Below are 17,986 nucleotides of genomic sequence, written 5' to 3' on the forward strand. Positions count from 1 at the left end.
AGTCCCAAAACTCCAAATGGCTATTTTGGGGGGCTTATCTATACTATAGTATTTCTAGTAGTAGTACTGTATCCAGAGCATCATTTGTCTGTTTTCCTCTTCCCTTACCCTTTCTTTCTTTTTCTTTTGAGCATAAATTAATTCTTTTGATTTTTTTATTTCTTACTTTTTTCTCAGTCTTTGTTCTTTGTTTTTTTCTTTTTCTTTATTTCTTAAGGGGAACTCTCCCCTCCTCCTGAAATTTAAGGGGTATTGAATGTGTACCCCCCCCCCTCCGCCGCCTGTGACAACAATAATTCTTGTGTAAAAAAAAAAATAGTGAACAAAATATTGAGTGTCAGGCAGTGGCGTACCCAGGATTTTCCAAAGGGGGGGGGGGGGCAAATTCGTCCGCCAAAAAATTTGAAGAAAAAAAAAAAAAAAAAAAAAAGGTCTTCAAGTTCAAAAGAGGGTGCCACTTGTGGCTCGTCACAGGGATCAGTTGTGACTCGTCAGGGGGGCAGGGGTAAGCTTGTAACCGATTTTGCAATCGGCAACCGATTCCATTCGATTTCACCACAATCGGCAATCACTTGCCGATCTTCGATCATGCCCCTTGAAGGAAAAAATCGAAAATAAAAAATCGGCGTAGATCTGGTTACAGTGCGTGATTGTTTTTGAGGTGCTAGCTATTTAGATGTCGCATTATTCAGGGAGAAAGACGCGGTATTATCTATGGCGATGTTTAAGAGGATAGATATCTTCTCTTCCGCTTCTCTTCCAACTCATGGTGATAGCGGATGCCGCCGTGAACTTTGAAAGGTCGTATCACCGATGGAGCTCACTGCGTTACTCTCTTACATCGTTTATGATTATATACATTTTATTTTCAACCTCGTGGTGATAGCGGATGCCGCCGTGAACTTCGAAAGGTCGTATTACCGACGGAGCTCACTGCGCTACTCTCTTACCCCCTTTATAATGATATAAATCTTCTCTTCAACCTCGTGGTGATAGCGGACCCCGCCATAAACTTTTAAAGACTGTACTATTGACGGAGCTTATTGCGTTACTCTCTTACATCGTTTATGATGATATACATTTTATTTTCAACCTCGTGGTGATAGCGGACCCCGCCGTGAACTTTTAAAGATCGTGCTACTGACGGAGCTCATTGCGTTACTCTCTTACATCGTTTATAATGATATAAATCTTCTCTTCAACCTCGTGGTGATAGCGGACCCCGCCATAAACTTTTAAAGACTGTACTATTGACGGAGCTTATTGCGTTGCTCTCTTACATCGTTTATGATGATATTAATTTTATTTTCAACCTCGTGGTGATGGCGGAAGCCGCCGTGAACTTTGAAAGGTCGTATTACCGACGGAGCTCACTGCGCTACTCTCTAACCCCGTTTATAATGATATAAATCTTCTCTTCAACCTCGTGGTGATAGCGGACCCCGCCATAAACTTTTAAAGACTGTACTATTGACGGAGCTTATTGCGTTACTCTCTTACATCGTTTATGATGATATACATTTTATTTTCAACCTCGTGGTGATAGCGGATGCTGCCGTGAACTTTGAAAGGTCGTACTATTGACGGAGCTCGTTGCGTTACTCTCTTACATCGTTTATGATGATTTACATTTTATTTTCAACCTCGTGGTGATAGCGGACCCCGCCGTGAACTTTTAAAGATCGTGCTACTGACGGAGCTTATTGCGTTACTCTCTTACATCGTTTATGATGATATACATTTTATTTTCAACCTCGTGGTGATAGCGGATGCCGCCGTGAACTTTGAAAGGTCGTATTACCGACGGAGCTCACTGCGTTACTCTCTTACATCGTTTATGATGATATACATTTTATTTTCAACCTCGTGGTGATAGCGGATGCCGCTGTGAACTTTGAAAGGCCGTATTACCGACGGAGCTCACTGCGCTACTCTCTTACCCCCTTTATAATGATATAAATCTTCTCGTCAACCTCGTGGTGATAGCGGACCCCGCCATAAACTTTTAAAGACTGTACTATTGACGGAGCTTATTGCGTTACTCTCTTACATCGTTTATGATGATATACATTTTATTTTCATCCTCGTGGTGATAGCGGATGCCGCCGTGAACTTTGAAAGGTCGTACTATTGACGGAGCTCATTGCGTTACTCTCTTACATCGTTTATGATGATTTACATTTTATTTTCAACCTCATGGTGATAGCGGACCCCGCCGTGAACTTTTAAAGATCGTGCTACTGACGGAGCTTATTGCGTTACTCTCTTACATCGTTTATGATGATATACATTTTATTTTCAACCTCGTGGTGATAGCGGATGCCGCCGTGAACTTTGAAAGGTCGTATTACCGACGGAGCTAACTGCGTTACTCTCTTACATCGTTTATGATGATATACATTTTATTTTCAACCTCGTGGTGATAGCGGATGCCGCCGTGAACTTTGAAAGGTCGTACTATTGACGGAGCTCATTGCGTTACTCTCTTACATCGTTTATGATGATTTACATTTTATTTTCAACCTCGTGGTGATTGCGGACATCCGCCGTGAACTTTTAAAGATCGTGCTACTGACGGAGCTTATTGCGTTACTCTCTTACATCGTTTATGATGATATACATTTTATTTTCAACCTCGTGGTGATAGCGGATGCCGCCGTGAACTTTGAAAGGTCGTATTACCGACGGAGCTTACTGCGTTACTCTCTTACCCCCTTTATAATGATATAAATCTTCTCTTCAACCTCGTGGTGATAGCGGATGCCGCCGTGAACTTTGAAAGGTCGTATTACCGACGGAGCTCACTGCGCTACTCTCTTACCCCCTTTATAATGATATAAATCTTCTCTTCAACCTCGTGGTGATAGCGGATGCCGCCGTGAACTTTGAAAGGTCGTATTACCGACGGAGCTCACTGCGCTACTCTCTTACCCCCTTTATAATGATATAAATCTTCTCTTCAACCTCGTGGTGATAGCGGACCCCGCCGTGAACTTCAAATTGATTTGAAAACGCTAGCTACCCAAAACATTTTAATAGCATATTTCAAATCATCGTGCGTGCTTGCGTCTTCTACTTCATTTTAATTGCACTTGCGACTTTAAGATGATGCGTCGTAAGAGATCATTCCAATAATTCTAAATCGCTAGCACCTAAAAATACTTCTAAAAGATGTCCCGCCGATCGTTCATTAACCTGTGATCTATGAGAAATATTTTCATTTTATTTTCCTTTGCGCCTTTGCTCGGAAGATGCGTCTTTCGTTTATCTTTCTAATAAAAATCACTCGGTTTATTTTAAAGCTATAAGTATAACACCTCAAAACCCCTGGCTTTAAAACATGTTCCAAACGATCGCGCATGTTGGCGACTTCCATTCCAATGCATTCGTCTTTGTGACTTTGTCAGGAAGATGCGCGCGACCGCGAACAACATTTTGATGTATTCCTTTGTTTTTAAACATCGCCGATTCGATTTTCGATTCGATTTCGATTTTAGAAGCTTAACTGCCGATCCGATTTTCGATCTGATTTTTGATCCGATTTACAACATTAGGCAGGGGTACGTCCCTTGCATGAGTTGTGACTCGTCAGGGGGTGCAGTGTGCCCTCCCTGCCCCTTAGGTACGTTAGTGGTGTCAGGTGAGAAAAAGACTACAGTCCCCGGATCGCGGAGCTTCCTATTATTATGCTTCACCGGAAACAGGTAGGAGCTTATTGCCCGGGGGGGCCACTTACATTGACGAGTGGATACCATGCGCGACCAAAAAAACACGTAAAAAGGATGTCCTTTTCACGATAGGGCACGTTACGTACGTAACGTGATAAGGGTGTCAAAAACACAAAAATAATGAAAAAAGGGTGTCTATTTCGCTAGGAAAATTACGTGTTTAGAGACAAATTTGCGGGAATGATAAAACAAAATTAAAATGTTTTATAAAGGATGTCCATTTTGCCCCAACACTTCGTGTTTAGAGTCCGATTTGCGCGAGGTGTAGAAAGTGGGGTCGTACTAAACCAAATAAGGTAAAGCCGATGACCGAAGGACCCGTAACAATAAAACATTCCTGTACTTGTTTAGGGGTTCATTTCAGGGAATATTTGCCAAGAGTATCGTTTTGTTTCCAATACTTGTTAAGGGTAGGGTTTCACGCGCCAATACTTGTTAAGGGGTGCATTTTCAGAATATGGAAATTACGTGTTTAGGGTGCTTTTCGAGACCCCATGGTCGCGCATGGTATCCACTCGTGAATGGAAGTGGCCCCCCCGGGGCTTATTGCAACCAGCTCTGTGGTTGCCACTGTTCAGTGGCTAGCTTTCTTTCATTCAGCACAAGAGGGTGTGCTGAAATACTTACGTAGGAGACTATGGACCAGACGAGAATAAGGAAAAATTTCCTTATGATTTTACCCGATTTAGAAAGAAATCTTCAATTGAAGGACGATATTTGACTCATTGGGCATTGGAATCCTGTTTAAGTAGAACCAAAATCTGCATTTGGGTCAACACAAGAATTGGTAAGTCAGACTCTTTTACTTCGCGCGTTCCTACATAGAAATGACAGTGTTAGCGGCACTGGTCTCAGATCAGTCCCACCCCGTACATTTTTCTGTATGGCGAATGGTCGGGGTGAACCAGTGGCGCACCTTAACGATTTGAGTTAAAATTTAACATGAACTTCTTTTTATTTCACAAAATCTTTCTGTTAATAATGTTCCTTATATTATCATAAGTGTACCAAATATCTCCTTAAAATTTGAAAGAAATATAGGATTTTCTTTTGAAAAAACCTCGGGCAGTCATTTTCAGATTGAAAAAGATTCAAAAAAGGTACCCCATGTCTGCGCACCCATTCACTTTGCACACGATTCGGGTATTTTGATGAGAAAGGCTGCATTTTGAGGCCGTCACATAAAATGCCCAAAATTCATTATTTTTCCACCATTTTGATTCGGATTTTTTAATGAATATCTGTCTATGTGTTCCATGTGTAAAGTTTGTGTTCGTTGCGTATCTTCTTTTACTAGAAATGTAGAATCGTGCAGATACACGTGTGCGCAGACAAGGGGGAACTTGCCATACATTCACTGTTTACTGTCTTCCTGTTGTTGCCCACAATCATAAAATCGATTATCATGGGCGTGGCATTAAATTATGTCTTCCTCGGCCCGGGAAACGCCTACCAATGCAAATGACTGAGCATCGCACTCGCCTCCTCTCTCTGAGACTCCCTAGGCTAGCAAAATGGGGCCATGCACGGCCCGGCGAGGGATCGCGCCGTGTAGTTTTACCACTGCCACTATACCGGCCGGTACTTGTCGGGGGTGGTCTGTATTGGCCGCTCCGCACTCTCTCAGCGCCAGTGGTGCCCTAACGAGTAACGTTAAGTTGTTAAAATTAATATACCGGTACATAAATTCTTATATTTTGAACTCTCATTTATTAATGAACTTACTTTGTATACCAGTTTGGTGAGACATGATGCAAATATGTTCAAACCCACAAGCTTGACTGGATTTGTGAATTTTCAACACTTCCGGATTAATTCTGTACAGACTGTAGACTAGACTGTATACTGTCGAAATAAGGAGTAACATACAGAGAGAGACTGTACGTACGCGGTACTTACTGAAGAACAGTGCGTGGCACAATTCGTTTCATTGGCTGTGTATCGTCTTCGATCGTATATGCCTTTGCATTTTATAGATTATATAGGAGACGTTATATAGTCTCCTAATCTATATATATATAAATATATATATATATATATGTATATATATGTATATATATATATATATACATATATATATATATATATATATATATATATATATATATATATATTGTAAAGAAATTGATGAAGAGAACAATGGTAGGCGTAGCTTAAATCAAGGTTCCCCAGAGCTATCTACCCTTTGGAAAAATTGGTAATGCCGAAAAAATGTCCCTGCCGGGAATCGAACCCGGGCCCCCAGCTTTGAACGCCGGTGCCTTAACCACTAGACCACAGAGACGGGTTAGTGGCTAGGGCGACCCCGATCCGATTGACCGTCAGATAGACAAATTTTCGACACTATACCAATTATAATTTCCTTTGTCGGGTGAAGGTGGGTTTCGAACAATGACAAGCCGCCATGCTTCAGCTGGATCAAAGCTATTGCTTTGATACAGTACACGTTCCAAAGGGTAGATAGCTCTGGGGAACCTTGATTTAAGCTACGCCTACCATTGTTCTCTTCATCAATTTCTTTACAATATTTAAATAAAAAGAGTTGCCAAAGTTGTTGTACATGTATAACTTTACACATTTATATATATATATATATATATATATATATATATATATATATATACAGTGCGTCCCAGAAAAAACGAAACCGAGATTAAGCGATGATTTATCATAAATTAATCACAATTAAATACAATATAGACAAATTAATGACCAATAAAAAGCTTAGAATCTCCCCTTTCAGTGGCGTAACTACGGGGGGGCATGGGGGGCACGTGCCCCCCCAATCGGCTGGCAAAAAAAAAAAAAAAAAAAAAAAAAAACGAGAGAAAAGGGAGAAAAAGAGGGAGAAGAAAGAAACGTAGTGGGAAAGAAGAATTTATTGTACATTATAATGTTATATTATATTATATGTTGTGTTATATTACATAAGAATTTTTTTTTTCTATAACTTTATGAAACATAATGTGCTCAGGGCCTATTTGTTTATTATTCCTGGTACTAGCATTGTCTGTTTAACGAGATATACATGTACAATCATGTTGTACCAAAACGTCCTGTTTTCAAGTCAATATGCACCAAATATATATCATCGCACTTCGAGTTATTATTGTTTTATGTAGTGACATATGCTTCTTTTCATGACTACTTAAAGTGATAGCCCCATTTGAAGGTCTGTATATAAAAAAAATCCTTGTTCGTGTTCGCGCTTACGTTCGAATTAGTGGATTGATGAGATTTGTCTGCTCTTCATGAATTCCTGAAATCGGTCCTTAAATGTCTCTTTTTCTAATGTAAATATCAAAAATTTTCAGCTCGCGCTTCGCGCTCGCATCATTTGTTTAGTGAAATACGTATGGTCATAGCAGATTCCTACAAACAAGCCTTAGAATGCCCCTCTTCAGATCTGAATTTCCTATATTTTCAGCTCGCACTTTGCGCTACTGCGTATGATAATCATGATTACTATGACTACAAAAAGCTCTTCATGTGTTTGAATGTGATTCTAACAAAATCAGCAATCGCTTGGCACTCGCATTGGATGACTATGGTGAGATATGTATACTCTTAATGGATAAAAAAAAGAAATAGTCCTTAAAATGTCCCTGTTTGGGGTCAATATATACAAAATTTTCAGCTCGCGTTTCGCGCTCGCATCATTTTGTACGTGAAGTACGTATGGTCTTCGTAAATTCCTACAAACAAGCCTTAGAATGCTTCTCTTCATGTCTGAATTTCCTAAATTTTTAGCTCTCGCTTCGCGCTCGCAATATTTGATTAGTGAGATGCGTATTTCAATCATGATTACAATGACTACAAAAGGTGTTTCATGTTTTCTAACAAAATCAGCAAGCGCTTGGCACTCAAATTAGATGAGTATGGTGAGATATGTATTCTCTTATTTGATTTCTAAAAAATAATCCTTAAACTGTCTCTGTTTGGGGTCAATAAATACAAAAATTTCAGCTCGCGCTTCGCGCTCGCATTGTTTGTTTAGCGAGACAGATACGTATTTTTTTTTTTTATTTAATAGCTTATTTTGACCCTTTTTAGGTATGAATTTCAAAAATGTTCAGCTCGCGCTTCGCGCTCGCATCATTTGATCAGTGAGATACATTACATATCCGTTTAATGGCACAGTCCTTAAAATGTCTCTATTACCGTGTTTACACTTAATCGGCATTTGGTTCAGAACCAAAAGCCGATGCAGAATCGGCTTTTGGTTTGCGTTTACACGTTGTTACAGCTCGCGGTTCAGAACCGCAAGCCGATTCAAATGCCGATTAAGTGTAAACACGGTATATATAAGGTCAATTGGCCTATGTCTGGTAATTGAGCGCGCTTTGCGCGCTCACTGAGCGACTCAAAAATTTTGCTGGTGCCCCCCCAATGCCGTGACCCACGGTACGCCACTGTCCCCTTTCATCTGATATTACTTAGATTATTCCTCATTCACGCATGAGTGAGCAAAAACAATTTGAAGAAAGGATACCAAAAACTCATTCGGCGGGGGGTATCTGAATTTCAAAAAGAAAATCACATGACTAAAAAGTTCAATATCTGCTCTTTTATTTGATACCTTAATCACAAAAAATGGTCAAGAAGTAAAAGTTATGTTCCCTCGAAACAATGCTTGTATTTCCATAATTTCATAAAATAAACGTGTTTTCACCGGTTTCCCACAGAAGCTATCGCATGGTTAAGTGATCGTCAACAAAACGGAGAGTCGAGTGAGTTTGAACGCTAGCTTGTAAAACCTCTTCATTTTATGAAATTATTAAAATTCAAGCCTTATTTCAAATAACCAGAACTTTGTCATTTCTTGACCATTTTCTGTTATTGAGGTAGCAAATTAAAGAGCAGATATTGAACTTTTTAAAAATGTGGTTTTCATTTTGAAACCCAGATACAGGCCCGCCAAATGACTTTTTGGTATCCCCTCTTCAAATTGTTTTTGCTCATTCATGCGTGAATGAGAAATAATCTAAGTAATTTCAGATTCTAAGCTTACATTGGTCATTTGTCTATTGTATTTGTGATTAAGTTATGGTAAATCATCGCTTAATCTCTTTTTCGTTTTAATTATGGGACGCGCTGTATATATATATATATATATATATATATATATATATATATATATATATATATATATAATATATATCACTGGCGTAAATCCGTGTTGATGGGTGGGGGATGACTGAAATATTTTAGCATTTTTTTGCAATCATGTTTTTAGATATGCAAGGAATTGTCATTGATATGTCCACAGTGGCGTACAGTGGCGTACCGTTTACATTGATGAATTGGAAGAAACAGGGGTTTCTCTTCAATGTTATAATAAGGACATAAGTATTTCGTTTGGAAATGGTGAAATGGCTCTTTATTTGCATTTTATGATTCAATAATATTGTTTTATTTGTTAAGCGGTATTTTAGGAAGAATTTTCACCAATAAGACAATTATCTCTTGTGATTTTTTTCTTCATTTCTTTCGTAAAAAGTGGGGGGGGGGGTGTTTGTACAGGTCATCCCCCCTCCTCGAAAAGTGGGGGATATATCCCCCCCCCCATCCCCCCGGGATTTACGCCAGTGATATATATATATATGGTTACACCTGTCCAAAACTGTGTAATAGCTTGCCGTCATCGTACGGGAAACTGAACGTCGTCTTTTAATACATTTAAAATCTTTAAAAAAAAACATCTCAGTACGTCGATTAAAGGTTTTACGCTGGCACTTGATACTTTGTTAAATTTGTGTTTATGAATGTTTGAATACCGTTGAAATATATCTCTCTAATTTTGCAATGTTTATTATTGATGTCTTCGCAATACAGCTTTTATTGCATTGTTTGCATATGTTGTGTTATTTTGAATGTTTTTATCTGTAAATATTATCTGTTATTGCATTCTTGTGTATAGGGGCCCCATGGGAGATCAACTGTTGAATGGGCTACCCCTTATTGAATAAACAATTCATACATTTATATGTATATATATATATATATATATATATATACATATATTCTCTTCATCCATTTCTTTCACACAATATTTAAATAAAAAGAGTTGCCAAAGCTGTAGTACATGTATAACTTCACACACACATATATATATATATATATATATATATATATATATATATATATATATATATATATATATATATATTAGTCTCCAGGGCCCATGCACATGAGGCACGTCATACCCTGATTGACGCTTTGATCAACAAATTTCCTTGGGGGTGCTGCGTGTATTATTCTCCAAAGGCAGGCGGCGTATCCCGGGAGGGCCCGACCAATTATTTTGGAAAATGGTGCGACCCCCCCCCCCCCCTAGAAGGAAAAACCAGTAAGACCAGTAAGAATTTTTACTGGTTTCCAGTAGAATTTTACTGGTTTCCAGCATATTTTTACTGGGCCAGTTGATTTTTAACTGGACCAGTAAAAATCAACTGGAGACCAGTTCAAACAATTGCATTCCAGTTGAAGCAAAGTAGTAATACCAGTTAAATTGTTTTTCATTAAACTGGTGTTACTGGTCCAATAGATAATGACCTTATTCCAAGTCAGATCATTTGACGAATTATGGAAAATTAATCTTGCAATTCAGAGAAAGTTATATTATCGTTATCATTTATCATTGTTATCATCATTCTTCTTATAATTATCATAATTATTATTATTATGATTATTATGATCATTGTTGTTATCATTCTTATTACTGTATGTTATAATTGTTATTGATATTGTAATTAATTATCATTATTAATATTATCATAATTATCAGGTATTAACCTAATTATTTCCTTTAATTATGATTAAGATCAAAGCAAGATATTCCTCTGATATAGTCAACTGGTCTAAAATAATTCATTTTTTGAAATTGAACTGGTCAAGACCAGAAATACCAGTAATTCTGATGATGCTGATCACGTGGTTTACCTCATTTGCATATTTCCTGTTTTTAAAAGAAAAATCAGGATTTAGAATGGAATATCCTTGCAATGGCACTCATTGTTGTTTAAAAACGTTCTAAATAAGTGTGTGAACTAATTCACAATGAAAATGTGTAATTTCATATATCACATTTAAAACAACAGCAAAAAGATTAATTTACTTACCATCTTTTCCATCACATTTCACTGACCATGGTATATAACAAACCAAATGCATGTGAGAAATTGATCCAGTAACACCAGTACGAGGACCAGTTCGAGGACCAGTAAAGACCAGTTTAAATTGGATACCATGTATGAAGACCAGTGAGACCAGTAACAACCACCAGAAACGAGAACAGTATAAAATTCCAGTACTTCAAGACCAGTTTAATTGATTTTTAACTGGACCAGTAAAATTTTAACGGGACCAGTATGACCAGTTACACCAGTAAACCGATGTTCCAATTTCCAGAGTTACCAGTTAAAATTATACTGGTCTAACTGGTCCAGTCGAACTGGTTTTTCCTTCTGCCCCCCCCCCCTCCCGCCAGGCAAACATACTAGGTGCCTTAAATGCATGTTGAATTGTGTTATTTCGTTCACGTGAAAAACCGCAATCGAAGACCACTTTAAATAATGAATTCATGAAAAAAAGTATCCAACCACTTTCTCAACACCTTCATAAGTCTAACTTCTTGACTAAATCGAAGATAGTGATCGAGCTACTTGTCCGCTAACCGTTTCACGAAGCCCTCTTTGCCAAGATCGGGGACAACAACCTGACCAAATATTTATGACACCTCCGAACCTGTCATAACTTCTTTCTTGATGACGTAGTGGCATCACGTGGGTAGACTATGACATGCAAAATTGCCTCGAAATTTGAAAATTGTAATCATTCATAGAAGTTGAAATTACATTGCAAAACAGGTGTGATAGATCATTCAATAATAATTTTAATGCACAGAAACTATAAAAACTGTTGGTAAAACGCAACAAAACCACTCATTTTGAAATAAAAACAATTGAATTGATAAAGATTCTACCACGGCAGGTCATCCATAACTGGACTCGTATTCGTCCTTTTCAAACACTTATCAACATTTTTGATAAATTCTTTCTCTAATTTATGCAAAGAATTTGTCAAATCGTGTGTTTCGGTATGTAAACATTTAAACATTTATGTTAAACTATATTTTGATGATGTTAGGAACCACCCAGGTCAAAAAACCAGTTAAGGACCAGTTCATCCAACTGGTACTGGTACCAGTTGATTCCAGTTAGCGAACTGGATTCAATATGGAAATTGGAATACTGGAATCAACTGGATTCAACTGGAATCCAGTTGACAAATTGTAACTGGTACCAGTTGGAAATACCAGTTGGCAACTGGTCCTAACTGGTACCAGTTAGCAACTGGTACCAGTTGACAACTGGTCCTAACTGGTACCAGTTAGGACCAGTTGGAAACATGAGTTGTCAACTGGTGCCAGTTAAAACCAGTTGGAAACACCAATTGTAAACTGGTGCCAGTTAGGACCAGTTGGAAACATGAGTTGTCAACTGGTGCCAGTTAAAACCAGTTGGAAACACAAATTGTCAACTGGTGCCAGTTAGGACCAGTTGGAAACATGAGGTGTCAACTGGTGCCAGTTAAAACCAGTTGGAAACACCAATTGTCAACTGGTGCCAGTTAGGACCAGTTGGAAACATGAGTTGTCAACTGGTGCCAGTTAAAACCAGTTGGAAACACCAGTTGTCAACTGGTGCCAGTTAGAACAAGTTGGAAGCACCAGTTAGGACCAGTTGGAAACATAAATTGTCAAGTGGTACCAGTTAGAAACACCCTGCAATGTATAGCATAAACAAAAATGAATCATGTGGATATGTACATTCCCGATCTTTTACTCTTCTCATATAATCACTCCTTCGTTTTCCTTGCGCACACACACATTATAATATTGGTACCAACACACCCCCCCCCCCCCTCTCAGGCGGTTATTTCAATTATAAATTATCTTCAATAATCTTTACATTGAATGTCCACTCCTGTTATAACAATGTGCATGGACAAGTGAAATAATTATCCTTGCACATAGGACTGATGAAATGAATCAAGGTAAATTTGTAGCATTGTATTGAAACCTTGTTAATTTCCACATGCACAATATAACAGGATTGGACTGTAAACTTGCTCTGGTAAATCAATCCCTCAGTCTCTTGAAATCTGTACCAAAAAACATCAGAGAATGACAAAAGTAAAAAAAAACATCTATATGGTATTTAAACTAGGAATTTAATGAAAGAAAATTATGTTACAAACTGTAACATGCTGTGTATAATTCTTGTATTATGTGTCAACAAAGATCATTAACTTACACAGTAAATATGTAGTCAATCCAATTTTTACATGCTAGCTTGGAGACAAAATTTGAATATAATGCATCTAAGCATTTACCTTCAATAAATAATATGTACTATTTTTAAAGGAATGATAAAGGAGTCTTTTTTTAATTATTATTTATTGAGATCTTGGGGCCCTCACTGGCTCTGAAGAGGAAACGTGAAACAGGTACCTTCCTTTCCTGTAGTGGCACTTGATCTTTGCTGGTAGATGCGATGTATCTGAAGATTAGAAAAAAAACCAATGGAATGAAAAATAATAAGTACAGTGAATACCGTAATACAAAATTTCAGTGGTGTAAAATTATATCTGCACATAAAGAAAATACATGGGATAGTGAAACTTCTCTAAGTTCCATATTTCAATGATTCAATTATAAATGATAGACAGCACATCATCATTTTTATTACAACATGTATAGTAAGTTCACATGGTCTTGGGAATACTTCTGAAATTGACATCGCAGAGATAAAATTGCCTCGACCTTATACCTATACATTTATTTTAATAATAAAGACTTAGACTATGTATGTTTGCATATATGTATCTAGGAGTCTATGTTGCACATTATCTGCTAACATCTGATGGGTATTTCATGATTGTCAGTGCCGACTATTTCAGTGAAATCATTGCTTTTGATTGGCTGAGAAGCACTGGCCTCTGACTGTTACTATGGTAACTGTCGGAAAAAGACAACTTGTTAATGCTGACAACTTTCAAAAAGCAGTTCCCAGAACATGTTTAAAAACGCAAGACAAAGCAAAAAAAAAAATGAAATACAAAATTTTATCAGAGGATTAAAGGGATGGTCCGGGCCGAAAATATTTACATCTAAATAATACTTGAGTAAAATTCACAGAGCAAAATGATGAAAATTTCATCAAAATAGGATAACAAGAAGTTATTGAATTTTAAAGTTTATCAATATTTTGTGAAAACAGTTGTATGCACTTCGTCATGAATATTCATTAGGTGGGCTGATGTCACATCTCCACTTTCCTTTTTTTTATGTTACTAGATGAAATCATAAATGTTTGATTTTTTCATACATGTGTAAATGATGCGTCTCCATTGTAATGAAATAAGTTGCGTCAATAACTAATGCACCTAATCAGTTGTCAATCCAATTGTCAATAGTTCTTGGTTAAAAATATCTTAATAAACCTAATCTCATATAATAAAATACAAAAGGGCAATTGGGATATGACATCATCAGCCAACCTAATGAATATTCATAAAGACATGCCTAGAACTATTTCACCGGAATAATGCAAATCTTTAAAATTCAAAACCTTAATTAATTATCAAATTTTGATCAAGTTTTCAGCATTTTGCTCTGTGAATTTTACTCTATTTATTGAGATATGTTTCCAGCCTGGACCATCCCTTTAATTCTACTTCTACGGTACCCCCACACATACTGGTAAGTCAGAGGTAAAAAACAACGAGAACCAATTTAATTTCAAAGATAAAAAAATACTTCAGCCTCCAGATTTAAGAAAAAATTCAGGAAATGTTATTTTAGTTCAGACTAATTGTGCACGTTTCATTTCGGAGGTCAATCTGAAATTATACTTCCAGTTCCAAATTCACGCCATTTGGTTATGCAAAAGCATGAATTAAAATTGATGGGCCTGGGCCCATGTCACTGGCTAGCCTAGAGGACTCCATGAAGATAATTTTATCATTTTTACATTGTATTTTCATCACGGAGCCTAGACAAGCCTCCTATAAGGTTGCTCGTACAACTGTGTAAACAAAGATAGATTTCCCTCGGAAATCCACCTTTCCCATAATGATTTTTGGGCAAACATTAATTTTTTACATTTTGTAAGCCTTGATACTCTAAATGTGTACAAAGGCTTAAAAAAAGATTAATTGTAAAATGTACAAATTGGAAATTTTCTTACAAAAAGGATCACTTGCTTGCAGATCTTGTCCTCACTGCCTCTGAAGAGTTCACGTGCGACAGGTACATTCCTTTCCTCTACTGGCACACATTCTTTGCTGGTAGATGCGATGTATCTGAAGAATTTTTTTCAAAAACAATGGAGAAAAATAATCAGTACAGTGAACAACAGCGAATAACAAATACGTATATATTACAGTGAATAGCAATACATGTCTACACCTAAGGCGGGCAAGGGTTACTACAGAGTGTTGTAAAATTCCATTTGCACTTTAAGAAAAATACATGGGATTGTGAATCAATTTTTACATTGTATTTTCATCACGGAGCCTAGACAAGCCTCCTATAAGGTTGCTCGTACAACTGTGTAAACAAAGATAGATTTGATTTTTCCTTGGAAATCCACCTTTCCCATAATGATTTTTGGGCAAACATTTAATTTTTACATATTGTAAGCCTTGATACTCTAAATGTGTACAAAGGCTTAAAAAAAAATTAATTGTGAAATGTACAAATTGGAAATTTTCTTACAAAAAGGATCACTTGCTTGCAGATCTTGTTGTCCTCACTGCCTCTGAAGAGTTCACGTGCGACAGGTACATTCCTTCCCTGTACTGGCACACGTTCTTTGCTGGTAGATGCGATGTATCTGAATAATTTTTTTAAAACAATGGAGAGAAAAATAATCAGTACAGTGAACAGTGAATAAAAATACGTCTATATTACAGTGAATAGCAATACATGTCTACACCTAAGGCGGGCAAGGGTTACTACAGAGTGTTGTAAAATTCCATTTGCACATTAAGAAAAATACATGGGATTGTGAATCAATGATTCAACTATAATGATAAACAGCACATCATCATATTTATTTAAAAAATGAGTAAGTTCACTTGGTCTTGGGAATACTTCTGAAATCGATGTCGCAGAGATCAGTCCTTCATGTTTATAATTCCATGGAGCTCAATAAATGGCTCTCCTTATGCCTCCGAATTTGCTTTCCTAGACACACTCAATTTTATAAAATGCTCAATTGTTGTAGATTGTTATTAAAATTGTAAATGCAACAGCTGTGTAGCTATTAATTAATCTGTGGTGAAACTAGGCTTGGGTCATGTACAAAAATATCGCGCTCCTCAAAAAAAAATTATAAGTAGGGTGTCCGAACTCATATTAGGCCTAAAAAAAGTGCTAGAATTTCATATTTTACATCTTTAAAACCATTAAATCACCATCTCTTTTCCATAATTCTCATAATAGAGGATACACAAAGACCCCAAAAGAAAACTTGACATCTGAATTACCTAACTTACAGCCTCCTCATATGGAGGGCAGCAACGAAGTATTCGGATCTCCACTCCCGAGTCCTGGCGGTTTTGAGCTGGGCCTTCTTCTGGAAACTACCGGTACCCCAGGTCATGTTCACTGACTTCATCTCCTCCTCGAGGCTCAGTATGACTCCAGGTGGTTTTGGGTCTCCCTCTCTCCTGAAATACACAGTCAAAAAGTGATAAACAGCTAGGCCTATTCATGAAAAAATCAGACTCTTAAAATGGTGGAAAAAATAATGAATTTCGATTTTCGGCATTTCAAAATCTCATCAAAATCCTCAAATCGTGTGTATAGTGATTGGTGCGCAGACACGAGGCGCTGGCCACTATCATAATGTTAAATCTGAAATTGAAAATCATAACTGGCTGAGTCTCAGATTTTTTCCAAGACCAAGAAAATCGGTTTCACATTCGATCACATATCTCTCTCATTTACTTATAACAATATATGGAACAATATCAACTGAAAGATTTTGTGAAATAAAAAGAAATTCATGTTAAATCTTAACACAAATCGTAAGGTCAATATGATGTATGTGCGCAGACTTGCACCGGCATGGCAGCCACACATCCACGCCCGGCTAGTCGCGGCCGGCAGGCAGCGCTGAGGGGCAGTAACAGGATGTCCTGACGAACTCTAACGTTACAGCTAGCCCCGCAGCTAGCTGCGAGCCGCGCCATTTAACAAACTACGAAAAGAAAATCATAGAAAATTGTTAACTTACCTGTAGAGCCTACTGCGAATGTCTTAGCTTTCAAGTCATTGTCCAAATCTGGTCCGTGTGATTTCAGTGGTTAAATTATTATTAAAACGGCCTTCTTTACCCTTCTTTATCGCACTAGCACTCGATAAAAGTGCGGTGCAAATTAACGGCGAGGCGAAGATGGCTCTTTCAAATTCAAATTAGATTGGCGGTTTGCGTTTGGCGGCGCTGGTTAATTTGCATTTATACGGACGATAGCGATCAGTGGCACTCAGTGCGCATGCGCAGGCCCGCCCGCGCCCGGTGATTGAAGGAAGATCTGCTGAGTCAGGAATAACGAAGGGGGGGGGGGGGTCTAAAGCAAGAAAGAAGTTTTAAAATAGAAATACGAACTTCTTAATTAACATACAAATTTCTTCTTGTTTGGTTTTGGTTGGCAACCAGTCAAGAAATGACGATTTTTGCCTCTGCTTTTGGAGCTTTTTTTTTTCTTTGAAAGTTTAAGAATGAATTAGCTTAATATTTGTTCTTTATTTCTATTTTATTTATTTTCTTTTTATTTGAAAGATAAAGATAGCCTTGCTTAACATGGCAAGGTTGTAAACTAGCAATAAATATGCGCGTTATAAATAGAAAAAAATAGCAATTCTATTCACCTTCAAAAATATTTTTAAAATATCAGTGAGTTAAAAAAAGAAAAATACATTAATTTTTATGTGATTTGTAAAAATAGTGTAAAATAGTCCTCTTTAACTTAAATTAGAAAAAAGGGATTAAATAGGAAGAAATTTTTTTCTCGCAACAAATATCTAGGATAACAATTTTTTTAATGTAAACTAGAAAATTTCACTGAGAATAACATGTTTCGATTTAAGTTATATGGTAATATCGAACCACATACTTTAATGAAACTTTTCAAGGTGGAAATATTAAAATTAACATAAAGAATAATTAAGTTAGTTATTATGTAGA

At 37.2% G+C, this 17,986-nt stretch overlaps 1 protein-coding gene and 1 long non-coding RNA gene across 2 annotated transcripts in view; both read right to left on the reverse strand.

The window, feature by feature from the left end:
* LOC129255372 (twinfilin-1-like) overlaps window positions 1-5,674 on the reverse strand; it is a 41,345-nt gene extending 35,671 nt beyond the window's left edge. The window contains exon 1 of the mRNA XM_054893732.2: window positions 5,454-5,674. Within this exon, the coding sequence (XP_054749707.2) occupies window positions 5,454-5,595 (142 nt within the window). The 5' untranslated portion in view covers window positions 5,596-5,674. The remainder of the gene's footprint in view (window positions 1-5,453) is intronic.
* Window positions 5,675-12,939: 7,265 nt separating this feature from the next.
* Window positions 12,940-17,216, reverse strand: LOC129260212 (uncharacterized). The gene is made up of 5 exons (XR_010293163.1): window positions 17,036-17,216; window positions 16,284-16,466; window positions 15,511-15,628; window positions 14,981-15,095; window positions 12,940-13,291 (listed from the first exon to the last, which is right to left on the reverse strand). It is a non-coding gene; the product is annotated as an uncharacterized LOC129260212 (long non-coding RNA).
* Window positions 17,217-17,986: the final 770 nt, after the last annotated feature.

The sequence above is a fragment of the Lytechinus pictus genome, chromosome 3 (assembly GCF_037042905.1).
Source record: "Lytechinus pictus isolate F3 Inbred chromosome 3, Lp3.0, whole genome shotgun sequence".
Lineage (NCBI taxonomy): Eukaryota > Metazoa > Echinodermata > Echinoidea > Temnopleuroida > Toxopneustidae > Lytechinus > Lytechinus pictus.